The sequence below is a fragment of the Protopterus annectens genome, chromosome 6.part0 (genome assembly GCF_019279795.1).
Source record: "Protopterus annectens isolate FY-2018-M chromosome 6.part0, PAN1.0, whole genome shotgun sequence".
In the NCBI taxonomy this organism is placed as follows: domain Eukaryota; kingdom Metazoa; phylum Chordata; order Ceratodontiformes; family Protopteridae; genus Protopterus; species Protopterus annectens.
Genome location: NC_056737.1, coordinates 1,584,522,009 through 1,584,535,318, shown reverse-complemented (window position 1 = coordinate 1,584,535,318; position 13,310 = coordinate 1,584,522,009). Strand labels below are relative to the sequence as shown.

Below are 13,310 nucleotides of genomic sequence, written 5' to 3'. Positions count from 1 at the left end.
ATGAGTTGTCAACTTAGCTTGAACTTTATCTGTTGTTAAATTTTTACCAAATGTAGGCAGTTTTGATCATCTTAGTAAGTCCTAAGTAACAGTCTATCCAAAGCCAATGACTCAGCTAAGATCCGTGTCTTTTTACTGCCACCAAAACATATGATTACTAATCAATGATACATTTTCAATAGTATGTATTTTTTAATCATGTAAGTGAAGTGGCCCATTGTTGCCCCATTTTAGCCTTGCCACGGAATTCATCAGTACGGAAAACTACAGTACATGTATACCCCCAACCCCGCAAGCAAAGCAATGGAACCGGACCTATCCACATCCGCAGTCATGCCACACGCATGTGTGACCAACAGCAATCACTCGTGGGCACCTCACAGCCCCAGAAACCTGCCACACCATCTTGACTGATGAAACAGAACACCACAAAATGGACGACACCATCGGGGACCTGGATGCCCAACGACACTGCTCCCACGAAACTAGAAAAGAGCCATCAAGCATGCCATGCTCCTCCATCATTGTTTATATATTCATTTATTTATTTATTTTTTCTTTATTTTTTCTTTCCCTCTCTCCACAAAATCTGGCAAGTTGACCACCGAAAGGTCTGGTGCACCAAAGTTGATCCTAGCCAACCCTACACCGCACATGCCCTGGCCAGCCACAACCACACGGGAGTGCCCCATGGTATGAAAACATCAACAATCTGAACCAGAGACTTTGCATCCTCCACCCCAGGCAAGATCCAAAATGCCCCCACCATCACAAGCGAGGCAAGCCCATATTGTGATCCACATCCACACAAATAAATCTTACTTTTTCCCTTCACCTACCTGTCAGGTTTTTTTTTTTGTTTTTTTTTTTTTTTATGTCCAATCGCAGATCCGAAGGGGAGGCCAACTCCACAAACACAGAGCCCACCACCGCTGCAACTCCAACAGTCAACCCGATCACCAAGAAAGCCGAGCAACAAAAGAAGCTCTGTACCATTGCGAGACATGATGGCCACAATCCTTTGACCATCACTACCACTGATTGACAACAACAGTCACACCACCTTGCTCAAAGCCCGCGAACAAAACATTCATGGCTACACTGAGGAGAATACATCAAACTGAGCATGGTAGACTAACCTCGCCAGAAACTCCTGAACCCGAGTGAGCCTCAAAACCACCACAACTAATGAGAGGAGAACTCCCATCAGAAAATAAACAAATACAAATAACAGGCGATGGAATCACATTGCTAATTTAAGGCTTGCTTTTTTTTTTTTAAATCGAGAAGCCCCGAGTACACAAAACATGCGCGCAGCCCCTACTGTCACAATGGCGCACCTCAAGCCTGTGAAAGCAAAAAAGAATAGGATTGCTAATCTAAAGCAAAAGAACTAACAGGACAGCAGCTTGAAAACACATACCCACATGCTACCAATGGAGGTGGCTATTTAAGCATCAGCACGGCGATAACAAAATTCTGCTGACCCAAAACCATTCATCTGCTTCTCTTACAAGGTTAGTAAACCAAATTAAACACCTAAGTTTCTATTGAAAGTCAGTAAAATTAACAGGTTTGCATTAGCATCACTCTCCAGAAGGATAAAGGCCGAACCCATGAAACAGAAGTGCCCTTCTCTGCCCATCTGTACCTGCTCACTAGCCCCCCAACTGTAGCCCCAATCTCCACCGATGTAGACCACCCTCACCTCAGTCCCCCCCCCAAAAAACCTATATATATATATATATATATATATATATATATATATATATATATATATATATCACTACCACCAATCCCTGTTATTAAACATCACTCACACCCTTCCATACTCACCCATTCCAAGGCCTACCTGACCACCAATACCTGCAGGTCGTCATGGACGAAAAAGTTGCTGCAGCAAGTTCACGCCAAAATGTGATTGCTTAACCCAACTATAATAGACTAAACCTCTTAAGCCCCTCCCCTTCATTATCTCATTTCCTCCCACTTATCCCTTTCACCTCCTCAACCCACTTAAATCCCTTTAATATTAACCTACCCCCCCCCCCCCATGAAAATGTCCCGGGACAACTTAGTTTGTTGCCAAACTTCATTTATTTTTTTCTTCTGAAAAGTAGAGCTGAAGATGTGTGTCCTCTTTCTTTAAATTACTGGTGCCACTAATATGTTGGTCATGTAGCATGATTTGCTGCATGCTAGACAGCTTAGAAAATCATGTGTAATGAGTGGAATTCAAAAAAATTGTGTGAGGAGGTAAATCAAGTGGGAAAATAGAGACATACCAAAAAAAAAGCAGGTGCATTATGTACAGGGGTAAATCATGCCTGAACATAAGTTCATGCCTCCGAAATAGAGTCAGTTGAAAGGTATGATACATTGTTGGTGGTTGTCATCTGGGCAAAGCCTAAAATGATGGTGGGACAAATAGGAACAGATTTTAAATATTGCTCTTACGAACTTAGAAAGTTGATAGACTAATAGGTTTTGCATTAGCATGAATTTTCTGAAGGATGTGGAGTCTTAAACTCAAATGTTTGTTATTATTTAATGACTTCAATCCTCAGTTACTTCCCAGAAAGGTACAGATTTTACAAGGAGCACACCAAAAATATGAGGCACAAATCTGGATATTCTGTGAAAATCTGTACAGTTGAGAGGTATGGCTGTGAAGTATTTTATTTAGAAAGTGTAATAAAATTAATTATAAGCAGCTGGCTTGTAGCTGATAGAGAAAAGATAACTAAAATATTATTCTTTGTTTCATCAAAATATTATGGATGGGAGGAAGATGTCATAAATGAATACAGTATTGACATTAAATTATCATACTATGAAAAAATAGATGGAACTTACTGCAGGTTTTGGCTCAAGTCTATGTATAAAATGGTATAATAAGTTACAAGGAAAAGTGCTTCATAAATGTAATGCTCGCAGAATATTTGAAAATAATATGCATTATGTATCCAGAAAGTCATTAATAGATTTTTTACTAAATATCCAACAGTTAGCACAGAAGATAAAACCAATAAGCTGTTAATAAACTGCATCCTGTACTCTAATTAGTGTTCTGCCTCTGACCAATTCACTTAAGCAGACAGTATTCCCCCAGACGAGTTTGAAAAAGGTCCATGTGGAACAGTGGCTAATAAATATGCCAACAAAGCACCCAAAATCTTATTTGTTGATTATTTTTTTCATTCAATGGTTTCAAAATTGGCTGATGTTTCAGACTCATGAATGCTGCCCCAAATGAAAACTTCCACTAGTGAAGACTGCTGCATTTGTTTAGAATACAACATACACAGAACCATGCAGTATGCAGTAAGTTGCCTGCTTGCATCCCAACAAAATTTTCAGTCTGTACAACTTACATAAAGTTAAACAATGAGCAGGTACATGGTCTCGTGTAACACCATGTGTCTAATGTCTCGTCTATAGGATTAGCAAAAATAAATACATTACCTTACATGGATTATAAGTGCTTAATTAGCCATGATTCCCCTTTCAGGAATGTGTAGGAGAATTGTGTTTTTAATTACACTGAAGCCCTGCCCTCAAACTCTTTTGTTGTCTGCGGGTATCTTCCATCTGCCTTGAAAACTAATTATACAGGGTGGAGTCACTTACTTAGATCACCTGAGCTGACATAGTTCCTCAAAGTGGCTTTTACTAGTATTTTATTGCTCCCTTGGTAATAGAATGAAGTCAAAATATTCACATGCTTGAGGGTTGTGGATGACCCAAGACTGGTGTACCAGAGAGAGAGAGGGAGAGAGAGAAAGAGAGAGCAGGTCATTATTTATTTATTTATAACTGATCCTGCTCTTTCTCTGAGGTCATAATATTTACATGCTAAGGAGTAGAAGGTGGTCCAAGGCAGGTGCATTTAAGAGATAGAGCAGGGGAGCGATTACATTTATTTAGTTAGTTAGTTATATTTTATTTATGCATAAATAAATAACGTAAGGAGGTGTGGAGGGGTGCTTCCATAGATGTGTATAGGATGATTTGCCCCTGTAAAAAACAGTAAAATGTTTCAAGCCTGTATCACATTAGCACATTAGAGAACTCAGTATTTTAACGTAAGTGTCATGGCTTGATTCATTAGGAGAATATGTGACCTTAACCTATTAATGAGTTCATCTGATCATGCTTCTGAGATGTGATTGCTAATGAATCAAACCGTGGCACTTGCGTTAAAATACTGAGTTTTCTAGTAAGTGTACTTAGGTATTGGTTCTAATCTCACTGCAGTCAACTAGGGTGTGTGTGTGTGTGTGTGTGTGTGTGTGTGTGTGTGTGTGTGTGTGTGTTCACTAGGTTGACATTCAACAGACCATTTGTCAGTGTCAATGGCGCAACAGGCAGCAAAACTCACCTTTAGGGCAGAAGGGTGTGGGTGCTGTTCCTAATGCTGACACTGCATGGGGGTGCTGCTTTGGATGAGACATTAAAATGAGGTCCCAGCTACTTAAGTCAGTGATAGCTCAGATGAATATAAAAAAAGCACCAATCAACAAGAGTATGGGGACACCTGGTGCTCTAGTGGTAAGGATTTGGCACTTTCACCACCACAGCCTGGGTTCAATTCCCAGTCAGAGAATTTCAGTGGCTTTTTGGGCAGCTCATACCTACTCAACCTAGTAGACTTCTTTGAAAGGTCACCGATGCAATGGATGAAGGCAAAATTGTACATTCTGCCTACCATAACCTGGCCAAGACACTTGACACAATGCCCTACTTGGGCGTTGGTGACATACTCAAGAGGTTATGTGCAAACCCATATGTCACCCGGTGGATAGCTGGCTTGCAGACAGGACCCAGGATGTTAAAATTGGGGAATCCACCTCTACAAAGGGGCCAGTCATAAATGGAGTCACTCAGAGATTGGTCGTTAGACCACTCCTTTTTTGCATTTACTTCTCTAAAGTCAAAGCCAATGTCAGTATAGTCTCTGGGTGACTAAATTTGCAGAAGATTGCAAGTTAGGAGCTGCCACTGAATCCCACACCGACACAAATATTCTCCGGGAAGGGTTGACACATTCAAACAACTGGTTTCAGAGCAATGGACTAAAACTAAATGCTAAGAAATGCATAACAGTTTCCTTTGGGAAGTCATCCACCGCTGGCAACTATCATATTGGCAACACACCCTTTAGAGTTGACCCAGTAGTCAGGGACTTATGGACACACACATAGACAGTAATCTAACCTTTGACCATCATGTGTCTAGAGTAGTGAGAAAATCATTCTGTGTTGTACAACTTATAAACAAAGGTATGGCATCTAGGTCCAATGAAGTAATTTTTCCGCTCTATTTGGCATTCGTCAGACCTGTCATTGAATACAATGCCCTCATTGGTATGTACCTAACGAGACATAGTCAACAAATGGAATGTCTACAGAGGTTCCTCACTAAAAGAATACAGGTGTAAGTAAAATGTCCTATACAGACTACCTCATGGCCCTGTCCCTGTATTCTGTCTCCTACATGCTGTTGAGGGGAGATCTATACCTGGCATACAGGATATTGCCAAATCCCACTCTGATGGACTTCCTGCATATCCGCAAAACGAACAGCACCAGAATTACCTGTTCTAAAGACTCAAACCTTGCCTGTGATATAAATAGGACCTGCTGGAGAGAAAGGTATGTATCCCAGAGACTACAATGTCTCTGGAACAGGCTCCCCATCCATGTGAAGCAGAGTTCCTCCTTAACCCAAGTCAAGTGTAAGTTGGACAATTGGATGGGGAACAGAAAATTCATTCCTGGTTTGGCACCTCTGTCTCTAATGGACACAGGCAACCTGTAAATGGTTCATTTTCAAAGCCCCTGCTTACACTTATCAAGAGTACCAGATTTTGTCAGAGATTTGGGATGCATGGCTAGGTTAAAAAGGCCTCTGTGGTCATTATGTAGTAAACACCTATAAAGCTATGAACCTCTAACATAGTTGGTCCTAATTATACTGATGTGGTACATGTCAAGCAGCAAATATAGTGCAGTGTTTTAACAAATGAAAATACCTAGTTAAATAGATTATCTTTCCTTTCTATTGATACAGTACATATGGTTTGTTATTGGTAGCTGTGTCTTTGATAGCACAGAACTGCCAATGGCAAGCATTAACTTTTACATTTAAAATGTATATTCCAGTCCTGAATTATATGCATTGCTATGATTATTCATTAATATGTTTAATATTACTTTAAGTCCTTAAAATATTTAGTTTAACCTGAAATAGTTATACTCTGTTGTTTTTCTTTAGCGGACTCTGGAAAGAAGCTCTGGGAACGATCTAATTCTGTTGAAAAGCCTGCTCCTTCATTGCTTTCTAGGTAAGTCTTTAATTCTTTTGGGTGCTGGCTATGACAGAAGTAACCTGACAGTCAAGCACACTAATAATCAGTTGTTAACAAATACATTTTTCATTCCATAACCATAGAACTCCATCCTTTGTGACGAACCAAGCAGCTAAGAGTTCCATATACTCTCAGCCACAATCTAGGTATTAAAAAAGTGTTTAGCTCAGCTGATTTTGCTTGCAAATTGGTGAATGCAAATCTCTTGCTAACTTTGGGTTATTTACATAACACTCAGTAATTGTAATCATCCACATGCTAAAAGCTAACTCCAGCTTAATGCTTTCTTGTGAAAATCTCATTAACTCCATTTACAATGTTCTAGATTAGTTTTCTGTCGTTCTGTGCAACAGTGTTGTATAAAAAAATCAGGAGTTTAGTTTTATGTTACAGTTCAGTCTGTTTGTATTATTTCAGGTAACATGCAACAAAATATCTAGGACTTCCTTAGATAATTTTGCCTTAAGTTGTCAACCTGAAGCTATAGAATGAATAAAATAAATATGTTGCTACATATAATTAAGGCTATTTAACCTGCCTTAAATGCTTTGGTGCAGTCTTAATTAGCTGAATACTCAAAATGTGATGCAAAATGTAACATTGTTTAAATGGTTGTATCATATCAGTCTAGCAGGCCGTTAAGAGACTATCCAAGAGACTAGCCATGGCAGGCAGGGCTAGGCACCCGGTGGTGTAAACTTTGGATCTACATGATTGTCACTATTGAAGTGACACTTGACCCCCTTCTGCAAAAATGGAGAAAAGGGGGTGTGGATGGATGGATATATGGAACATAATTGCAGACCCAAGTCCATAAAAATAGTGAAAATTTATTGTGATAGGTTTGATTAAAGCCAGCATGTAGTTCCCTGCAAAATGTTTCAAAACTGCTATTGCTTTAGCTTGAAATATATTTAAGTCATTGAAGTTAATACCTTGTCATGTAGGAATCAAATAGTGTCACTCCATAAGTGGTACAAAAAGCACAAGCTATATTTTTGGAATGTTTTTCCAAAGTAGTCGGTATCTTGTAATACCTATTGTTTCTTACACTGCCTGTCACAAATAGAACACAGTTATTTTCAGTCACTGTACATATTTTATACCTAAGGATTGACAGTCTGTGAACTTGCCTTAGTCAAATGTAAGCCACAGTAGTGGATTGCTTGTACTCTATAGTCCCATTATGCTTGCCCAGGCATGTAGTAAGTCTCTGTGACGCTGAAAACAGTGGGTTTCAGTTTTAGAAATTTTGCTGTCATGATCAGAATCAAAATTCCAGTAAGATCCAACCTAGTGGTTTATCAGACTAAGCAAAATTGTCTCTATATTTATTGAAGAAAATTTGGTGCTATGTCCTTTATTGTGTTTTTTTTTTTATACCTGGTCCCATAGCTCTCAACTGTCCAAATTTTCATAGACTGTCCAGATTTATGACTCATATTTTTGTCCGTTTCTGATACAATTATAATTTTCTGGCAAATCACTAGAGAATCACTGAGGACCGAAGTCAGAAAATAATGGAAAACATTTGATTTTCAGACTTAATATCCTTCAGAAAATTCATACTAATGCAAAACCAGTTATTCTATCAACTTTCGAAATTTGTAAGAGCAACATTAAAAAAGTGTCTCTATTTTAGAGCCTTTGTCCCCCCATTATTTGTGGCTTTACCAATAAGAGAATGAGAGGTATGCCTGGCCCACATGTTAATACTTTTGTTATAAGAAGCGTTTATTATGAAGTTAAGTGCTACTTCTACAGACTGCTCAAATTTCATTGAGCATTCATGCACTATGTCCGAAATAATCGTTTGCAGCCAGCTCACTCTTCAATAACAAGAGTCAGTGAAAAAAACAATTTACAAACAAATAATAGGAAAATGTCATCTGTTACATCACCTGTATCGTATAACTGAAGATCTAGGGTTGGTTAAAATTGCAAGTTTTAATTATAATCCTTCATTTTATTTTTCAAAAAGTATTCCATCTGCAACTGTAGGCAGAGATGGATACATTTCAAGTCTGATAGGCAGGATCTGAGGATATGGAAAATTATTAGAATTCTCCTTTTACATGAGTGAACCTCCTTGCATATTCCAGGCTACATTCCTTGATCACGAATAGAAGGTCTGTCTAGTGACAGTGTTGCCACAATGCTGTCATGCAGCTTTCATGGGAGTCTAAAAGTGACACGGGTCATTTTTGCTGAATACATTATACCCAGAATGCTATTTGTGTTATCCTGATCAAGATTTTTAATTTTATTGTACTTATTTAGTTAAATATTTATTGTTGGAATGGCTGTTCATTTAATTGCTGTATTTTAATAGGTTCGCTACAGGAGCTTGTTTCCTCAAGTGCTTGAAAACTATTGTTGTGAAGCCAGAAAACTGAGTGCCTTGTAGCTCATGTGACACTGTTGCTCACCCTCAAACATGAATATACATTTAGGCAAGCGGCTGATTGGAGGGAGCGAGAGGGGCATTTTAGGATTAGGGAGTAAGAGGGAAGAGAGCTGAGGGGAATTTAAGAATTAGGGAGTAGGAAGGGAATTTTAGGGTTAGGGAGTGAAAAAGGAGTTTTAGTTTTAGGTATCAGAAAAGGAGTTTTAGGGCTAGGGACTGGTCAGGTAATTTAGGCTGGGTGAGCTGCAAGTCTAGGGAGAGATTGAAGACTTTAGAGTTGGCAGGAGGAGTGGACATTTAGGATAAGGGACAGAGGAGTCAGAATGGAAACTAGGTGAGAGTTTTAGATTTAGGATTTTGATTCTTGTAGGACTATGTAGTTTATAGGATCAGGTATTGTGAGGACTATAGAGAAATGGAAGCGTGTGCTAGTGCTTTTTCGAGAAAGTTGCAGCGAGCAGGTGTATCACGAGCTACTAGTACACAAGTACCTGTCATAGACTTATTTAAATAGTGCAGCAAGGGCTATATTAGATTTGTTTTAGCTTTTTATTTGTTGCATTTTCAGTTCATTTTGATAATTAGAATATGTTTGTTTTTTCAGTAGTCAGTAATGCCATTTTCTGATTGGCAAGTTAGAGTTTGTGTTTTGTTTTATTTTAACTTGTTTTATTGAAAAAATAATGTCTTCTGTTTTCTAGATATTTGACTTAGGATGTGTTCTGAGAGGGTCTTGAATGTGTGTGTGTGTGTGTGTGTGTGTGTGTGTGTGTGTGTGTGTGTGTGTGTGTGTGTGTGTGTGTGTATGAGTGCATGTGTATATATGCATTTCAGGTACACACTGAAAAAGTTATCACTATTATTATTACTGTACATTCTAGGAAATAGGAAATGTCTTCCATATTTCGTTGTTTTTTTTTCTTTTGCTAAATTAGTTGCAGATTTAGATATAAAGGGTTATTTTGGGTATAGTGTAATGGGAAGGGAGTCAGTGTTTATGCTTTTTCATTGCATTATATAAACTTTATTTTTTTAGTGATTAGTTATAAATATTGGGGGTTTAGGGAAGTTTTAGTATACTGATTATGTGCTAAGGGTCTAGACAAACTGTCAATGGCATTTGAAGAGTACACGTTTCCTAATAATGCAACAAGAATGTAAATAAACAAAAAAACATATTTTACCATACTCTTAATCTAGGATTTACTGTAAATGTACATATGTATTTATTAATGTATGGGTGTGTCTGTGGATATTTGGTGTCTATCAGGTGCACTCTAGATGTGTAGTCTTTGGCACTGAAGCAGCTTTTACTAGGTTAATTACAAAAGGTAAGCAGTTTGGGTTGGACTAAACATGGTAATGAATATTTTGTATCACTTAAAATGTTTGTATATGGTTTCTGAATACAACACTAAACATTAGTTGTCTTAAGAATAGCCCTTTCTTGACAGAATGTTCTGCACTGGACATGAATAGAGCCTATTTCAAGTAGCAGCGGTAATTCTGTTTCACTTGCCCTAATCCATGCTTAAGAACACTGGTTCAGTTGTTTGCACATCACTTACATAATTATACTTCATGTTATCAGGTATTATCCACTCACTCAATGTTATTAGGTATTATCCGAGCACTCAAAACCCACAGATTGTCAAGAGGCAGTGTACATACTTCATCCAATAAAGAAATGCCAAGACAATGGTTCTTTGGGCAGTCTTATCACTGACTGCCAGAACAGTGCTAGGTATTATTTTATTTATTTTATATATTTATTTATTTTACATTTGTTGACCTGGTTTGTCTGGCTGAGCTAGAGGCTAATTTTCAGCAGAGACTGGGAGAAAAGCTCCACAGTGAGATAAAATTATACAACAGATACAAAAACTTAATACATTTCACTTACATACACATAAAAAAGAATTATGCATTCAGGAGTGCATAAAAAGTTTCATATGCATCTGTACAATATTTGCAATGGTAGAGAAGTGATGTAGAGAAACCAAAAAGCACTTTTGTGAGGCAAAACATTTTGAAAAGGAAATGCACATCTAGGATGGACTCCGTAAACCCTTAGAATATAGAAGGGGGTTGTGGTAATAAACATGGTATGAACTGGTGAGAGATAAAAGAGGAGAGACAGTAGCAGGTGACAAGGATAGTCTAAAAATCAGTAGAATAATGTGTGTTTATAGTAAATTACCATTAAGTAATATGGAGAGAAATAGGAGAAAAAATACTTGAGGAAAGATGAGAGAAGTGAGGTTGGGATTGGAAAAGAACAGATAAAAGGAAGCTGTTAGTGGGCAATGCAGGTGGAAGATTAGACAAGGAAGTAGTGGGAGAGTGTAGGTCAGATGGGCAGAGGAGAGAGGGTATTGGTAAGATGGGCAGAGGAGAGAGGGGTGTTGGATACTAGGGAGAAAGAGGGTCATGGGGGATGAGTGCAGTGGCAAGACCAGTTTTTCTTTAAGTAGTCACGAGTTGCAGTTTTGAATTGTTTAGGGTGGTTAAGTGACGTAATTTCTAGGGGTAGTTTGTTCCAGGATGTGGCAAGGTTGTAATTATAGAGTATACAACCTGTTTTGGTCTTAGGTTTATAAATCTGTAGCAGGTCTTGGTCGGAGCTGCGAAGTGGTCTAGCAGGAGAGTATTTGGATATAACTGAAGTAAGGCTGGGACAGAAGGAGTGCAAATATAAGATGGAGTGGCTACATTGTAGTTGTTGAAGTTTGAGGAGCTGGGGAAGTTCTAGCCAGTCTAGTTGCTTTAAGAGATATGCAGTGATGTGACTTATAGGTTTCATTTGCAGAGAATCTGGCCACCTTATTATAGGTAGTTTCTAGCTTGGTGAGGAGTGTGGAGTTCAGATTTGTGAATAATTGGCAGCTGTATAATAGAATATGAAGAAGAAATGCATAAATGCATGAGAGAGAGAGAGAGAGAGTTATTTTGGACCTTTTTGTTAAGAATTTTTTCTTGCGGTAAAGGTGTCTGAGTTTCTGGTGTGTCTTTTTAATACAGTTTGTGGCATGTGCATAAAATTTAACCTGATCATCTATTATGACTCCTAGCAGTTTTCTGCTAGTTTCTACAGTGATGATTGTGTCATTGCTAGATTGAATAGTTAAAGTAGATTTGAGATTAGAGAGGTTCTTAGGGAGAAAGAGTAAAAGCTTAGTTTTCTTTGGGTTGAGAATTAATATGTTGTCACTGAGCCATGTCTCTATGGTATTAAATGATGTTGTATAGTAGAGTGTCGGTCTGATATACTGTCTGCGATTGTGATGACAGTAGAGTCATCAGCATATTGCACAAGTGATAACTGGGAGCAAGAGCTGTGTAATAAAGTAGAGAAAATATTAAAGAGTAGAGGCCCAAGGATAGATCCTTGGGGGACTCCCATTTTCACAGTGGGGGGAGGGATTGAGCAGAGAGCCATTTGACTGATTGTTGGTGGTCTGAGAGGTAGCTTGACAACCAGGAAATAGTAGGAAAAGAGAAATTAAGGTTAGTTAGCTTGGCCAGGAGAAGAGGATGAAAGACAGTGTTAAAGGCTTTGGAGAGGTCCAGGAACAGGCAAGAGACAAGATTATTGTTTTTACGAGCAAGAGATATAGTATTTATGAAGGCTATTAGTGTGGTTGTGGTACTGTGTTTGGGATGAAAGCCATGTTGTGTGTGTATGTAAGTAGGTTTTCCTGAAGTAAATAGTACATAACCTGATTGTGAATACATTTTTCTAAAATTTTAGAGAGGGGACACAGTATGGCAATTGGTCTAAAGTTAGATATGTCTGAGGAGTTTCCTCCTTTGTGTATGGGTAATGTATAGAAATTTTTCCATATGGAAGGGATATAGGATTCAATAATAGAGTGGTTGACTAAGATAGATACTGGGTAGGCTGGGAGTTCTGCTGCAATCTGTAGGAAATAGGAGGGTAGATTATCAACTGAAGGGGAGAAGGGTTTAAGTTTAGAGAGTAATGATTTTATATAGGTTGTTGGTACAGCTTTGAGGAAGAAAGAAACTTGGGGGTTGAAAAGAGGAGTTAGAAGGAATGTTGGCACTGTTACTAGTGAGGCGAGAGTTAATTAAGGAGGTTATAGAGTCAATAAAATGATGGTTGAAGATGGTAGCTGTTTCATCTGGTGTGTTGTTTGGGCAAGGGTTAGGAGGGGAAGGGTTTCCAGGGTGTAGCATGTGATTGATAGATTTCCAGACTTTTATTGGGGTCTGATTTAAGGGTATTGGGGGATTAGTGTACACTTCTTTTTGTCATTGTGGATGAGTTTTTTTACTTGGTTTCTGAGTTCTTTATAGTTTGTAGAAGAGAGGGGGTCCTGGTTTTATTCCATAGTTTCCATATCCAAGCGCAGTGAGCCCAAGCGTAATGAGGGCAAATGGAGTGGGGCTGCACTCAGGTGTTTAATAGTGTGATTGATATGAACCAAACCACGAGTTACCTGAGGACTGTGCTTGCAATGTATGTACTTAAAGAATATACAGAGTTTTATTTCTTTAGCATTTACACTA

General features: G+C 38.5%; 1 protein-coding gene across 10 annotated transcripts in view; it reads left to right on the top strand.

Moving 5' to 3' along the window:
• The window catches only part of EVL (Enah/Vasp-like), a 1,573,360-nt gene that overhangs the window by 1,465,347 nt on the left and 94,703 nt on the right, over positions 1-13,310 (top strand). For 9 of the 10 annotated variants that reach the window (XM_044075040.1, XM_044075032.1, XM_044075034.1 and 6 more), the window contains 2 exons: positions 6,277-6,346; positions 6,454-6,516. In XM_044075040.1, the coding sequence (XP_043930975.1) occupies positions 6,277-6,346; positions 6,454-6,516 (133 nt within the window). The remainder of the gene's footprint in view (positions 1-6,276; positions 6,347-6,453; positions 6,517-13,310) is intronic. The other variant, XM_044075035.1, reaches the window with a different exon arrangement.